This window comes from Gallinula chloropus, assembly GCF_964237585.1.
Source record: "Gallinula chloropus genome assembly, chromosome: 5".
Classification (NCBI taxonomy): Eukaryota; Metazoa; Chordata; class Aves; order Gruiformes; family Rallidae; genus Gallinula; species Gallinula chloropus.
In genome coordinates, this window is record NC_140090.1 from 65,844,232 (window position 1) to 65,861,601 (window position 17,370).

A 17,370-nucleotide genomic window follows, 5' to 3' on the forward strand; every position below is an offset into this window, starting at 1 on the left:
GTCAGGAAATCTAAAATTCTAGACTAAATACATTTTATAGTTACCTTGAGAAGCACCAAATGATTCAATTGAAAGAACCCTTCTTCCAACAGCAGACAGGCTTCGACAAATACTACTTGATGAAGCAATCTTCAGTTTTTCTTCACATAACGACAAAATGCTCTAGAGAAAAATTAGTGTTAAATGCTTATTTAATAATTAATAGATTTTTGAACTCTGACTGAAGTGAATCATGTTAACTCACATGGTACATTTGAATTTATACAGTGCTACTTGGAGGGCTCTGCTGTACTGTTTGTATTACACGTATAAATTAATTTCTTATTTTTACCATGGGCTATAATGACATTATTTAATAAAAATTCTAGTCTAGAGATAGGACACTAAAAACAACTGTTAAAAATTAATAATCTTAAGTGTTATCCTTTAAGAATAACATACTGAAAACAAAGAGGCAGAGTGTGGATTATTTTTAAACAGCCAGCAAATCCTTTAAATTGAATGACACGGGCAGGAGATGAATGTTTTTATTACTTGTTGCACTAAAAATAAGCCCTGAATCTTTTAAATTAAAACTGCAAAATACAAATATCTAGAAAGCACTATTCCCAGTTAGAGAAAGCAATCATTATCAGATCACAAGACGACACAGTATTACACATCTCTAATCTGCAGCCTGAGCATCGTTTGATGGCATTACACTGATCTGTCACACAATTAGCTACAGACATTCTCACATTTAAAAACCTGTCACCATGGGCAGGAAGTAGGAGAGTGCTGCCTCTCCAAATGCATCCCACTGTTTTCTCAGTAACTGTTCCTAGGTAAACACTGATGAGACCTCATACAGTTCTCAGGAGCTGCTCATACTCCCCCCATTAGTCTGCTCAACTGCTTTTTTGCAGTTGTGAGCTGAAAGAAGAAAATGGGTCATATTAGGTTGAGGAAGGACTGGAAAAAGCAAGAGAAGTATCCAGCTTTCCTGGAGTCTAGAAATGCCTAGAAATATGTCTTTGGATTTTCCTCTCCATATAGCTATCCCCCACTCCTCTCCACCCAAGAAAGAGCCCAGTGGAAAAGAAATAGAAAACAGAACATAGATGACAAGTTACTGTCATATGTTACCCTAGATCAGCTTTGACACACTAATTTTGGGATGATATTAAGTAATGAGTAATAGCTTTCTTGAACTACAGACCAATTGGAGGTGATAAAGGAATGCTCTACAAGCCCTTTCCTGATGATGCTCAAATGTAAATGAGTAGAAATACAGGAGTTGATCAAGTAAGCTCTGTCAGGAATGGTCCCCTGTCTGGGCTGTCCTCAAACAGGGACATTATTTGCTTCATAATAATGAATCTATTCATTCTTCTGTTGCAGCACTTTCCACAAAGTATTGATTATAGGTGCCATACGATTTAGAGTATATACTATCAGCTCAGGAAAAAAGAGCCCAATAAACAGACAGAGAAGTAGACAGAACAATTCTGAAGTAGAAATGAATGCAAGAAGTCATATCTGTTATTCTCTGGCTACAGTCTGAAAAAGTAATGCACTACAGTTAAACTTTTACATGTCAATGTCAAATAGCACCATACCAGGTAACCAACATGTAAAATATAAATTCTTTGAAAACATCACATTGAAAAAACCCTTTATGTCTTCATATTCATTATAAAAAGCAAAATAAGAGGCTAAATGGCATAAAATATATACCCATTTAAGACATCTAATCAAATACTACTAAACATTTATACATTTACAGAAAGAATAGTTAATAGTAGTACTTTCAACATGCCAAGAAACACAGGTTTCCTGGGGCATGGCTCCCTCCTCTTTCTCCTCAAACATAATCCAAACATCATTCGAGGAACTGTACAAATTTCACAGCATAATGCCTGCATTCCAAGAACTCTCTCTCTGTAAACTAAGGATTAAGTAGAAAGAAACAATTAACAAGAAAATTTAGATCCCCAACTGTATTTACCCAACCTTCATTAAAAAAATTCAATCATCTGCTTTTCGGGCTGTTTCTCCATTACAGTAGGAAGAAAGAAGTATTTCTGGTGAGTCTGCAAAAATCTCAGCTTTCTCACAAGATCTGAGCTTACATACAAAGACCATCTCTCTATCAGTGAGCACACATACTGAAATATTTTTGTCTTTTTTTTTTTTTTTTTCCCAACAGAAAATTATGTAGGGCTGTTTTACCTCAATATCTGGCCTACTTTCAGGAGTCTCTTCTTGCATTTGTTCCAGTAGAGTACGTAGGTCTTGCCCAAATTCCGATTCTGTCTCAGGTTCTACTACATATTCTATTGCTGCTTTCAATGTTGCACCCAACGAATAGATGTGTGCCTGCATGAAGTTAGAAAAAGCATTAAACATGCTACCAATTCTCTCTTTCCTGCCCGAACAATTTCTGAGATCACAAGGGATACAGCTTACATTGTTTCCATTTTTAATTTACAAGGTAACAGTTTACTGGAATGGTGCTTTAATTTAAACAAGAGGAGAAACCAGGGGACAAGCTTTTTTGCTAAGAAAAAGAAATAACGCTGGGGAGTCCAGCTAGAACCTTTTTCCTTCCTTACCAATAATCAGTATTGCAATTGTTTGTTGGTTACAATTAAATATAAAACTCAGGCCCCTGTACATGTGCAAGCAACATTTAAGTTAGAAGCATGCTGGGAGATTGAAGTGACAATCCTTTTTGCAAGGGGGAAAAATAATCAGCGTGACAAAAAACTTTATATAAAGCAGTATTTTTAGTGCTATCAAGCATAAAGAAAGCAAGCAGAAACAATACAGCATAATATCACTTGTCTCTGAAGACAAGTATTTTAAGAAATACTCCACATTTGCCACCCTCTGCTTCTACTAAAGCCTACAAACTTGTTATGAGCTCAAATAAAAATGGAGCTGAGCCAACAGTTTTCTTAAATCTAGGGCTAATGCATTATATTTACCATACAGCACAGCTACCTCTTCATTTTAGAAGTCTTCTGCATCTTAAAAAAAGAAAAATCCCACAAAAAACGTCCCAAAAAAACCAACCCTCCCACCCCACACCCAAGCCTTTTTCAGATCTGCTTTAGGGGTAATTTATCTACACTGGCTTCTATTTTATTTTTATGTTCCTTTCAAAGAACACAATTGAGTAAAATTTCTAACCAAGATTATAAATACAAAATTATGCAAATATTTCAATGACAATGCAATACAGACAAGAATTCAAGTATACTGACCACTACCCTCTCAGGTTTACAGATACATACATAAATATAATAATGAGCAGATTTTTACATTAAATTTGTTTGTTATATGCTGTATTATTTATTATTTGTTATTTATTTGTTATATGCTTTATTATTTTTCACCTTAGAAAGAACACTGACTTTAATGTAAAACATAATTTCCTATCTCTGCCCTCATACCTTCCACCCCCTCCCCGCAATTTTCTCATTTGGGTACATTATCAACTCCAATCTGTATGAAGGGCAAGTGACTCGTTCTGCAGGTACACGTTTCCAGTGAGGCAGGGCACCTCCACGAAGGGGACTGTAACACCACCTCATCCGGAAGCTGTGTCTGCAGGCACGGAGCTTGGACTGTTCCACTTCTGACCCCTTCTTCATGCTCCCCAAAGAAAGCAAGCATAAACCAGTGCTGACTACTGGGAGTAGGATAGAGGTCAGAAAAAACCTGCTTAAGTCACCTCAGCTAAAAAGAAGATACCAATTTTTTTTATTTTTTATTTTGCAAAGCAGTAATTTCAGTGGTAAGTTTTTTTACTGCTACACAACTTTGCCATTAAGCAGAAGAGGTAACCAAACACTTTGTTTTTCTTTTGACAATCTCAGAGGAACTCAGACTTTTCTTTTGATTTAGCAGAAGAATGAATGTTGTCCATTTATAGCAAGAGAGATGGCTACTTCCCCCTGGCCCATTCACCATATTAAGGTACTATAACCCACTTAGGAGCAGTGAACTGCACTGTTCAGACTGGTATGATTTTGGTTTTGGTAAGATAAACCAGACTATAATCAGCAGAAGGGTAGCCTTACAGTCTGCACAAGTTATATTTAGTTAGTTTTATAGCAAGTTAAGTGAACAACTTTCTAAGCCTGCCCAAGACTGAAAGGCAGAAAGTGCTTGGAGGGGGTGGGGAAGTAAAAATCTAGATTTATATTTAAGTATATTCCAATCTGTGGAAACAATGTATTTCTTTCCCAACATCCAAGAATTCATGAAGATGGCTTTAAGTTGTTGTTTTTATTTTTTTCTGAAGACTGTTTCATAAGCTATTGAACAGTGAAGAGGAAGTGTAGAGCATAGAACTAACTCCTTTACTTTGATACTAAATACTTGTTTCAGTGAGCAGTGTCATACCACATTTCTCAATGGATGGTAAAACAGAAAGCTCGAAGTTAAAAAAGAACAAGGAAAAAAGAAACTGAAAAATATAAAATACGCTCTAGTTAAAAAGCTTCTTGTATAAGTGTGACATTATACTGCTGTAGTTTAATATACTCAATATTAATAAGTTACTCTGTGTATTTGATATGATCTTCAACAAGTAACCTCACCTCTGTTCCACAAATTGGTTTTATTAAAGAAACTAATCACTCTAAGAACTACAGGAAAAAATAATAATGTACAAGTTACGGAGATACACTACACAGACCAAGCAATGTCAGAATACCAGACAAAACAATGCCATAGTCAGACACACCTTTGAATTTAGAAAGTGCTTCTGAACAGAATAGCCAATTTCTGCCTCCCTATGCCACTCCTAACATCAGAAACGTGTAAAGAATTATTTTATTATGAAAATTTGCTTTTACATTCTAACAGACAACAAAACTGACACCAAGTTTCACTGATCACACTTTCCAGATAATATATTGCTGATGTACAATACAATGCAGCAAATATAAGCAATGTGTTAGATTTGTACTCTACCAGAAAATCTTGCATTTCTATTTATTCAATATACTGTGCTGTTTGCTGTGTATAGAAATGCTAATGGTTAACAAAGCAGCAGCAAAAAAAAAAAAGGGGGGGAGGGAGGGGTGTGCAAAAGAAAAAGCCACTAAGACTCAGCCTCTACAAAAAGATAATGTTGTAAAATTTGGCATGTTCTTAACAACTCGCATCAAGAATCAAGACACTAAGTAAGAATTAAAAACTGTTTACTTCAAGTTGTCAACTTACTTGACATATAGATCTTTCCTTGTTCAGCATTTCGCAAACAGAATACTTATGGGAAACCCAGTGAACTAGAATATGGATGGAGGAGATTCTTATTCCTGCCTCTTTTTTGTTCAGTTCAAATGTGTTATTTTGCATGTGTCTACACATATCACTTTCGAGACTATTTTATCATTTGGACACTACCTGTCTGTTAAAATCACTCCAAGACATGTGTGTGACTCCTCAGCATCTGATTTAATTTACAAGATACAGTGTCTGTTCTAAATACACAGTGCATAAGAATAAACAAGAGTTTATCTAGTCTTCTCTCAGTAAGATATTTGTAAGAAATAAAATATACCCCTAATAAATAATAAGCATATTTGAATATAATCTTATTATATGCAACTCAAATACCAACTCCAAAAGCAGAACAGAAAGATGAGGAACTTTACTTTCAGGGAACAAAGAAAACCAAAACCAAAAATAAATATCTGTCTTTTGACAAATTTTATTCGTCCCCATAAGGAATGATGTGGGCATTACAGAACACAGGACAGGAAGGGTAGAGCAACATATTATCTCTTTCCACTTCTTCAGATTAATTTTTGTACACTGAGGGTTGTAACGCATATCCCCTAGCCTGCCTTTAAAACCACAAGATGCAAGCAGACAGGCTTCCACTCCCTCCATGTTTCCTTTTAAAGTAGTTCGCTGCATCTTTTATTGTACAAGGAAAAATCCAGTCTCGTATTGAATAAAGTAGTTTTTTTCCTGCACGGAAAATTGTTCTGTTCAGCTACTTCTTTCCTCTGACACCAAGGAAAGCCAGCTTTGAAAATGGCCATTTCAATCATCATAGCTTGTAATTATTTTTTTATATAAAAGTATTTACTGGTAACTTCAACATCTTTTCCAGCATGGAGCTTTCTTTAATGTAAATACCCTTTTTACTTTTCCCTCCTCCCAGCTCCCCAAACATCCCACCGCCACTCTCACAGGAAAAAGAGGAAATAAAATCCAGCTATTTAATTACTTTCCTGAGCTGTCAGTAAAAATGATTAACATGTGAGGTATTCCAAAGCAACCTTAAGTCCCTGTCTGAGCTGGAGCAATGACAAAGAGATTGTGATCATCCACTAGGTGGGGTGTTCCCCAAGTTTATGCACCAAATTTGCTTCGTACAACACCGTTTAGGCTTAGGAAGAAAATGTCACTTTCTGGAAAGGAAAAAGCAAGACCATAAATGCAATAAATAAAGCAAATTCCAAGTATAAAATGCCTAATGCTCACTAGAAGAGACTTTCCTCAATGAAAACACTGTCACAATTAAGCTTAGGTTTTAAAATATAAGCAGAGTAACAAACAAATAGGAAAGGGCATTAAAGATTTTTTTTTTCTTTCTGAAAGACAAGCAAAAACTGGTATTATATTTGTTGTTAAGGATTTTCTTAAAGAATTAAAAGAGCTTTTCCTTCTTGGTGGCTGAAAATGCCTCCATCCATTTTAAATCTAGCTAAGGACAATAGTCTTTGAATTACAGAAACTTTATAGCATTACAGGACAATAGTAATAGATGACAAATATGATGCATTTCAAGAAGGATGCAAAGAAAAGAAAGCCAAAACAAGTTCTAAAAAGACTTTTAAGTTAAAGACTAAACCAACTGGCTACAAAAAAATACCTTGGCAAGACTGCACAATGGTATCAGCTTTAAAAAGGATGGGGGAAAAGGAAGGAAGTCATATTAGGAAACCGGATCTCCAGGTCGGTCTTAGAGAGTACATCTACTCTTGCCTAAAGTTAGCAAAAGTTACAAGGATCATGGGTAAACTCATAATTGTATGCATCACTGGGAAGGACATCATGGAAATAGCGATCAAAAATCAAAATGACAACACAAAGAAAGGTTGTTTGAGGAATCACAAGTATGATTCAAGGTCGTGAAAGTCTTCCTTTCAGCAATAGGCTAAGGAAGCTCACATATTTCAGAGAAAAATTTCAAAGTCATAATCCTACAAGTAGCTTCAATTCAAGAAAACTTCTACTAGAGTGGCTTCCAAGACACAAAGGCATAATAAGACTCAACAGTTAAAAAAAAAAAGTAAAAATTCAAAAGGTGAAGATACTATATATTTTTAAAACAATCAGGCTAAGTACTGGAAACACTTACCAAGGGAGAGGACAGCTTCTGCCATCATGTTAAGTTTTTATATCATGAGTGAAATATATTCAAAAAGTCTTCTGTCAGTTCCAATCAAAAGTTACTTGGCTTATTACATGCCATTATATCACCATTTAACACTATAGGAAGTGAATCCAGAGAACAGTAATGATCCGTTCTAGTTTCTAATTCTGCAAATCAAAAGATTAGGAGAGGAAGCAAAAGCTCCAAGCCTACACAGAGAGTGTGACAGAGGCTCTGTTGTATTGCTGCTTGGAAGGGCTAAAGAACTACACTTCTATAGGAACTTGTACTTGCAGACAACACTGCAGAAAAAAGCTGACAAAAGAGCTTTTGAACAGTGACTGCAAAAGCATTTAACATATTGCAAGTATGAATAACGACCATTTACATTTTGTATTGAGATTTTACTGAGTTCAGAAATGTAGGTCTTCAGCAGAACTGAAAAAGACAGACCATAATAGAACTAATAGTGCCTGTAAAATATTTCTGACTAAATGATAAGCTACAAGAATAGTGTAAAACAATTCTTGGTTTTGACATTCATAGTTGACCCTCATTTTACCTTGCAATTTTGTTTTTTTTAATGGAGATTGCTGCACATCTTGCACACTTTCATCACTCCAAGCATTTGAAGGTTCCATAAAGGAAGGCTTCAGTGTTGTTATAAAACTCACTTTTATAAACAAATTCAAGCAAATGCTTGAGAAAATTACTATTGGGAGAAAACATTTAATATTTACTTATGTCTTTTTTCAATGTACTCACTCTAAAATGTACTATTGTTAACAAAAACCAAAGTCAGACAGTAATATTCTTCAGCAGCAAAATGAAAGGGAAATAGGCCCATTATTTTTAATACTTTCCTTCATTACAAAGGGACCAAACACCTTTCTGCATAACTGTAATTACTGGAAAGTGCTGTATTAAATATTAGCTTTTTATTCATTTGGCACTTTGGATGTGTAGATAATTAGTCTACAGAATGTGCTAAAAGTGCTAAATCACTGTAGACTATTCACAAAACAGACTCTAGCTGAAATTGGTAGCAAATGCTGGAAAAACTAAAGCTGTATTTGCAGTTCCTTCTAACTAGAGCCTATCATTGTCTGAAAAATATCTTCCCAAAAAAACTTCTAAAACAAATGGCCACAAAAACACAGCTTCTGGTCAGATTTTCTTAAGTAAACCACTCACAGCTTCAGTTTTCAGGTATTTAAAATCTTAAATCGCTTTTTAGTATACCGACCAAGTGAAAGTTTTTAAGTTTTAGTACTTTCTCTGCAAACTCAAGTTATCAGTTTACACCACAAAACACAAGCAAGATAGATAGAATCTCTTCTTCATAGATAGAATCTCTAAAAAGCAATGCCACAATATAAGGAGAAATGAACCAAGCAAAATGTAACTGGAAAGAACATGGATTTCATATACTTTGACTGAATGTTGTCTAATCCCTACATTTTACTATGTTTTGGTTTCTTGTGATTTCTATGTATATTATTCTGTTTCAGCTGAGGAACTCTTCCTAGTACATGACTAATCTTACTGGTTCATAGCTGTGGGCTTCTTGTCTGCAGTGGTTCATGACAAGTGTTATCTCCATGAATTTGTCTAACCTTTAACCATATGCAACATTTTTCCATTTATGTTTTGCAGGAAGCATTTCCCCAGTTAACTACATAAGAAAGAAGTATTTCCTCTTGTTTGAGTCCACCTGTGTTCATCTCATTGTTGCTACTTCATTTATGAAGGCTGGCAAATACTCTGTGGTGCCACCACAGCATACTTCACAGATTTCTAGCATAACTTCTTCCTCAGGGCATTCTCTCCCAGGCTAAAGAATATTACTTCAAGTAATTGCTTTTTATGAATGCTGTTTCACCATCTGGTGCTGGAATTTATTTTACTTCTAGTTTCACCAACTCGGCCACTAGTCTATTCTAACACTCTTATTTGAGCCAAAGTTTTTGATAATTCCCCATAAAGGAGAGTCACAATTGCAAGAACCTCCTGAAGGCCCTACAAGATGAAAATGGGTTTGAAAAATTGAACAGTTTTTCTGCTATGTCTTTCCTTGAAAAACTCCTTTGTACCTTTTTCATCTGCAATCATGACAGACTTTGGGCAGCATTTCTGTGTTTTGATAGATTTGAAAAAAAAAATTTAGTTTTTGTAAGCTTTTTGCTTACTTCTTGACTTGCTTCTAATCATCTCCATTGGCTGCTGTATACAAAAGCTTGGGTTGGTGTTTTTTGGGTTGATTGGTTTTGGGGTTTTTTTTCTCTTTTGAGATCTTTGATAGGAGATAGATTTGTTTAAAAACTAAATCATACTATATGTTCACAGCAGTCTCCAAGCTACCTGCAAAGACTTGATTTTAACAGCCATATGTTTTGGCTTTCCATATAGCAATGTGAACACAGGTGACTCCTGTCCATAGCCTAAACTGCCAGCATCTATATCAATAATTAATGTAAAAAGCAATATTATCAATCCAGGGCTATACCCAGGGAGGGTGTCAAAAAAAAAAAAAAAAAAAGGCAGAAAATACAAACTTCTAAACTAGATCTCAATATAGTTTCAAGAAGCTGTTAAATACTGTAGCAAAGACTGAGATACATCTTGAGCCACTTAGCAGGACCTCTATAAACATTTGTTTCACTTTAAGAAGTCACATGAAGATAAACATACACAGAAGCTTGTACCAAATTTAAACCTTGCTATGCACATGACATTACACATTTGCAGTAAGGGAACACCAATTAAGAACAGGTTTCTCTCACTCACACCCCAACACAGATGAACAGGACACCAATTGACTCCTCTCCTGAAGGACTCTAGAAACGTAACTATGACAGGTAAGAAAGAGCACTGCAATAAAACTTCAGAAACCTCAGAAGTTCAACAGGAAAAGTAAGACACATTTACCTCTAATGATTCCTGAACACCGATTGTTTTTTTTAAACTCCGTTTGAAACTGAATTTCACGTGTCACAACTCTCATTATTTATCTCCCATGTACCTTCTTACTCTAAAGTTACCTGCTATAGGCAATTCATTTATCACTTAAACTAATGCAATTTATTCCCTGTAGGCATAGAAAAAGGAAACCTAGGAAACAGATGCATGTGGAGCAGACCAGTTTTGTCTTCTCTCAACTATACAAGATTTATTTCATTATATGGCAAATAAGATCTTATTTGTAGTTATTGAAGTTATATGATTAAAAAAATAATTTCATCTTGAACCTAGGGGAAGGTGACTACTGATAACATCTGTCACTCTCAACAGAGTGCATTTACACAATCCTGTGTTGGGGGATGCTTATTCTACATTTTGGAGCTAAAGAATTGAAATGCAACACTTCCAGTTAAGAACACTACTGATGGGACAATAAACTCAAAGAGCACCGCAGTTCCTTTACCGTGCCATGAATCAATGACATCAGCACTCTGACACATAACTTATTAGTTGCTGTACAGTAACCAGACCACTCTTCTTTGAGGCAATAATCTGTGTGGATTTTTTTCTAGAAGGAACCTATGTAGAACAGCAAATGTAAGAAGCTGGCCAAACACTTCGAACTTATCCCACTGCATAAAATCTTTTTAAGGCCACATTCAAAACACCAGTTTTCAAAGAACAGCTGTAGGTGACTGAAATAACAAATGATTAGGTAGTTCTCATTGTATATATCAGGGATGTAAACAAAGGAGGGTAGACAGGAAGGATTTGAGTTTTCTGGTTTTGGGTTTGAGTGGTAGGCCTGATTTTTTTTTTCCCCTGTTTGATAGGGGATTTATTTGTGTAGAAGCAAATGTTGGTTGGTCTTCACAATTCAGGCACAGAACTCATGTATTATGTGATAAGACCAGAACTGTATAGCCCACAAAAAAAAAAATATGTTTACAAGAGAAGTATAACATTTAATTCATGTGCTGCTTCAAAAATTGATTAGATCAGCATCTCTGAGTAAAAAGGCAAAAACTGTTGCCATTACAATTGAGAGAAAGGAGGAGGGGATTTGTTTGGTTTGGTTATGGTTTCTTGTTTATTATTGAAAGGACTGAAAAGTTCATGAATCCTGCAGTATGTATAATATTTAGAGGTTTTTCCCCTTTTGGACTGCAAACACAGCATAATCAGCTGGTCAAAGAGGTGCAATTTAAGGAGGATGTGATGGCCCTTGAATGCATCCACAGGAGGAAAACAAAGCTGGTGAAAAGGCTGGAAGGAATGTCCTATGAGGAGCATCTACATACTTTGGTCTTGCCTAGTTTGGAGAAAATGAGGCTGAGGGGCAGTGTCAGTGCTCACCACAGCTTCCTGAGGAGGGGAAGTGGAGACTGAAGAGAATACCTAGTTGTCTTTTCATTCCCAATCCTTCTCTCACAAACCCTCAGATAAGCTTTTCTGAAAAATATTTTTGTACATGACAAGATAACCTTCCTCAATCTTAAGGAAAATATATATACCTCATCTTTAAAAATGCCTTCTTATAGCAAAATAATAGCCAAGTAACCAAGAAACTTATTTTCATTGAGCAGGTTACTTACACAGTGATTTCTTCTCGGAGGACGTTTTTCCTGATAAAAGTAGAACTCATTCCATGAAAAATTGTTTTACAGATTTAGAGGCAAAAACTGTAAAGATACCAGTAATACGCTCAAAAAAGCTCGTTAGAAAAGAGTAATATGTCAATCTTGCAAGCCCAACTTCAGAACTATGCAACAAGCTGTAGGTTTTTGAGGTAATCAAATTATAAACTTTCAGATATTCTATACATTAAAAAACCTCTGTAAAAAATGTATCCTGTTGGGCTCATATTCTTCATTTTTTTAGCTCTGTGTAAAGCAACTAAAGGGTGATATTTGCTCAGTACTAAGAATGGAACCTCAATTGGGCCGATGATGTAAAAGCAAGAGCAGAAGGATTCCATTTTCTCTTCTATAGCACAGTCGAGGCATAGGTAACCAAATAAAAGTAATTTATTTTTGTCACTGAGAAAAAGACAGCTTTAAATAACACTCAGAAGACAGAATGGTTTAAACTACAGGAGGAGATAAGTTACCATTTGCCGATGACAAGCCTTGCTGCTGTTACATAGAATTAGTCTCAAGAGGAGGCTACATGAAATTAAGGGAAACAGAACTCAAGAAAAAAGGCACTAGGTGTTTTCAAAAGACTTATTTCCCCCATTCAATAAAAACAAACCCAAAAATCCCTCTAGGAGAACACAAAGTTTTCTTTTTACCCCCTGCACTGAGAGCTAAAGGAAGAACAGAACGGTAGAGATAATCTCACAGCATTCAAAGCCACTGCTTTAAAAGACCAGGGAAGTGGCAAAAGCAAGACTTCCTTTACACCTTCTGCTGTTTTGATTTGGGAGAAAGATGAAGGCTTTCATATTTAGAGAAGGACCAACAGCTGAGACCTGAGCACTAGCTTAGTAATGATCACCTATTGAGAAATACTGCAGCACCAAACTGTCAGCTCAGTTTTCTTCAGTAGAATGAACATATATATAGATACACACACTGAACCATTTTTTGTTCCCCTAGAACCTTAGGTTTCATTTGGCATTTTAACTCATGCATTGATATGCATATAAAACATTTGCATGCATATGGTATCTATCAATCTAACTGCCTTGTCACATTTCACAGGAGTAAGTCATATGAGTCTTAACTGTTTAGTTTTCAAAAAGTGTAATACATTTTAGCTTGACTTTTCTATTTGCAGTAGTTATACCATTTCATATAGAAATGCTTATTTTCAAGGTTGTTGAAACACCTGGACTTTTTTTATTTCAAATAATATGGATCAACCATAACCCACTGAGAATAGCAAGTCGACAGCTGTCACATTCTAGCAGAGACAGGCAGTGTTCACAGTGCTCAGCCTTTTCTGGTTCTGATTCTCTCCCAGGTGAGAGACCAGCATACCCCACTCCTGCCGTGACAGCAAAAAGCAGGAACAAGTTCTAGATGAGAAAGCAGATAATTGTGAACTTCACTTTCTTTACATTCTCTATCCCCTGTTTCCCCTTCTTTTCAAGGTCACATTCAGCTCTATCACTTTTTCAGTTCTTTTCTTTCTGAAAGGTTTTAATCCTGCTGCATACTGAGGTTTCTGAACTACTGCATTTCATCACCTCTAAATAATGGAAGAAGTCATTAACCAGAAGCATTATCCAATCTGCTTCAAATATTAAAAAAAAAGAGAGAGAAGACTGAAAATTCAGTGATTTCTGTTACAGAGGTTCACTAGAACAAGCAAAATTGAATAGCCACATTATTAAAAGATTATAAATGCAAGTGCACACATGGCAGACATTGGTCCTTCATCTCACTGAAAGCTCATATCTTAGAAATGTGGGGTTCTACATCAATGAACCTCTGTGTCAGACTCAATGGCAGTTTTGTGATGCAGACAAATAGCTATTTGAAACTCGTTTGAGACAGCCAATGTTTTTAACCTGAGGCAAACTTGTATTGTAGTGATAGAAATAAGGCTATTAATGAACTCACCAATATTTAACTATTCCTTTTGAGCCTCCCATTGGTCAAATTTCACGAGTCTAGCACTGTATTGCCCTAGGCAAGAAAATGAAATAGGAACCATTTTCACTAGGAAAAGGTTAAAGATCTTTCTATTTACAGGAGAGAATCAGGACTCAGTTTATACTGAAGATTGATTGTTTGAGAAGTCCAGCATATAGTTAAGTATGTGAATTTTGAAAGAAGCCTCAAGTCTGTATTTTGTATCTCAGTTTATCAATTTTTTCTAGAATAGAAAAATTTGCATTCTATACCCTTCTACAGTAGCATATGAGTAAAACATGACAAAATTAGAGGCCAGTCTTTAAACTTAAAATGTTTCTAACTGACTTCTAGCTCAAAATTCAATGAGAGCAAAAAAAGTGGTCAGTACTTGCTAAAGCAAATCGAGACACACCTTCCAGTTTAGAGAAGTAGAGATCTTTCCATCAATGCACACAAGTAGCAGCTTCAATCATCAGAAAGTTTTTACTGAGCACAGTCACATCACACATACCTGCAGATGCAGTAAGAATGAAAGTACAAACGGTAAGTGTAATGTATAGGAATTCACCTTTCCATTGGAGTTACAGTATGGATCATAAGTCTAAAGTTTCTCTCCTCTTTCCCTATTTGCAGCACCAGTTTTAACAGTGCAGTTACTAGGCCACGACAGTAATAGAAGTCTGTAAGAAGACAACAAAGTTTGAGGGTGAGAAAAAATGAACAGGTACTTGGAAGATTCTCTAGTTTAGTCCAATGCTGTCCTAGAGACCAATGGTACCTGCCTGGCTGCCTTTTTTCCTTAGCCTGTGATAATGTTTATACCAGGAAGAGGAGGACGAAACAGAACTACCTATTAAATGGTGCTCCAACCACTTAGCAACACAGTCATTTCCAGATCTCCTGAAATTGATCTCTTGAGATGTTCAGAATTTGCAATCCTTCCTCCATCCCCACAGGATGGAACTGTGGCAGCACTGAAGAAGTCACCAGTTGGAAAGCTCAACCACACTTCACTGGGCACTAAAAAACCTTTTCAAAGCTACATCCTTCTTAACATCTTTTTAAAAGTCTATTCTACACCTGACACTGAAGCTGACAGCTCCCTTAAGGACTAGTTTTCCCTTCCTTCTCCCAACAGTAACTGAAGTCAGTGTTAATATTCCCACTTTAGAAATGGAGAGGTCAGTAAACAAGACTAAAACAAGGTCTAAAACAAATCAGTTACTTTTCTGTCCTGTGAATTTTCATTTGGACAAAGCTTTAGAACTGTTGCTATTTGAAATTCCAACTAGAAACTGAAATTGTTAATAGTGGTGTTTCAGACACTAGGATAGTAATGCACTTCAATTTGTTTCCTGTGTCTATTACCCTTGTGTGCTTGTGAGTGCCAGCTAAGTTTAGTAACCAATTAGACTGGAGTCACAATTCCATTAGAGGTCTGGATGAGTAATTCACTAAGCAGGAAACAAAACATCTCTTGTTGAAGTAACTGTAGCTTTATTTGAGAGATTTTTTTTTTAAACAGAGTTTAAAGAGGAAGAAGTCATCAAGTAACTCTACAAACCTCATTGTGTGCTTCCATTTTTGAAGCTATAAAATAGGTCACACTCAAATCAAGTGAAACCTCTGGCTGACATCAGTATTTTAAATCAGCTGAGCTTTGACACTGAAGTAACCGCTATCAAAGATCATCCTGAACATAATTAGTAGGTCTGATACTAACTTTTTTCTTTATATTGAAATTGGACAGCTTTGATACAAACACTACTTCCCATTGTTCTCAACAAAACATGCTAAACGGCTGCAAAAACACTCCTTCAGGGAGCAACAGTTGAGTAAGGTCATTACCAAGGAAGCAAGGAGTAACACCAAAAATCTGACACCCTTCTAAAAAGGGTGGCTTATTGGTATAGTATAATGAATCTTACACTACCGAGAAAGCATAAAGGCCCAGGGTTTCCTCAGAGGTGTGTGCTATTCTGCTGTTGCGTAGTAGGAGGTTACAAGTAGGGATGAGGGGATAGACAAAAGTATCAATGCCCTTGGTAAAAAGAGAATAACTTGAGGTATTAGCATCGAGAAGGAAACAGCTAGTTTGTAAAAATGCCAATGTTATAAACCCCTTGTAACAAGTACCTAAGAATTAAGCCACTGTAGGTTTTAGAACCTGCAAAAGCAAGCTGAGGTCAGCATGGAATGAATCCCTGGCAGAATTTGATCTGGTACTAAAGTAGTAAAAATTCAACCAAAGCTTACAAGCAGTATGAGGTAAAGCTTTGAAAGCTCCATGAATACTCAAAATGCCATAGCGGTCTGACAAAGGGCACACAAATCTCAGAGTAAAATAATACACCTGTGCCTCAACAAACGGGAATGCCCCAGCTTTTCAGCCTTGTGCATTGCCCTAGGATGGCCTATGAGAAACAGCTGAGGCAACAGGACACTGCTGTAGCACTGCTCTCCTTGCTCTGCAAGGCTCCTCAGCTTGCTAGATAAAGAAACAGGTGCAATGGATAGAAACCAGTGCATGCAGCCCTCACACCACTTCACAGCAGACAAGGCTGAGCATGTTGGCTTCCTTCCACATAAATGTGTACCTTTGTTGACCTTTGCAAAAAAAAGTAAGAGCCAATGTTCAGGGTGACTCCTGATTCAAACAGCTTCCATTGACTGTGTAATTGTTGTTTCTGCTGTGCATGATATTGGGATTCACTGGGGCATAACAAGCTTGTAAGTACTGCTGAGAGATAAGAGTTAACAATAAACTTGTACACAGACGTTTTTCACCCAAGAGGGATACAATAGCATTGTATATCAGACAGAACAAATACATCTGGTCATTTAGTATTTCCACAGTCTTCCCAAATTCCCATTTCACCTTGTCCCAACCCCTTGGTCTGCAAACCTCTTTCAGGCTATCTGTGTCCTACAGGTGCAAGAGTTCAGCAACTCCTAGAGGAGGAGAAGGGGCCAGGGGGAAATGCAAGTTTGTCAGAGGAGAAAATTCCACAAATCTTGTGTTTCTTTGTCAAAAGTCTTGAGGCTTGATAAGGGGCAAGGGACAGGGCACATGTTTATGTAGAATGCCAAGTCCAGCTTCAGACATACAAGAAAAAGAAACAAAATATAATCACCTTTGGTGACTTTGGAACTGGCTTTCTTCAACCACATCTGAACACAAAGAATACAAATAGTTGCCAAGTTTACATGTAACACTGGTCACCTCCTAACCATCCCCACCCATATTGGTCACCCACTCCAGACAAAGACTGCCAAAACCCATTCTGGATGTAGGAGAAGCAAAGAGAGCACAAAATCACTAGAGCTCTGCTGGCCTATTAACTATACTAAAAAAAGCTGTTGTAGTTTTACATGGCTGGGTTCTGGTGGAGAATGGAGGGCTGCAGGGGTGGCTTCTGCAAGAAGCTGCTAGAAGCTTTC

General features: G+C 36.6%; 1 protein-coding gene across 1 annotated transcript in view; it reads right to left on the reverse strand.

Annotated features, from left to right (window-relative positions):
• Nucleotides 1-17,370, reverse strand: part of KNDC1 (kinase non-catalytic C-lobe domain containing 1) — a gene marked incomplete at both ends in the record, with an annotated part of 62,429 nt that overhangs the window by 35,831 nt on the left and 9,228 nt on the right. Inside the window, 2 exons of the mRNA XM_084264321.1 lie at nucleotides 45-162; nucleotides 2,212-2,358. Coding sequence (XP_084120447.1) covers nucleotides 45-162; nucleotides 2,212-2,358 — 265 coding nt within the window. The remainder of the gene's footprint in view (nucleotides 1-44; nucleotides 163-2,211; nucleotides 2,359-17,370) is intronic.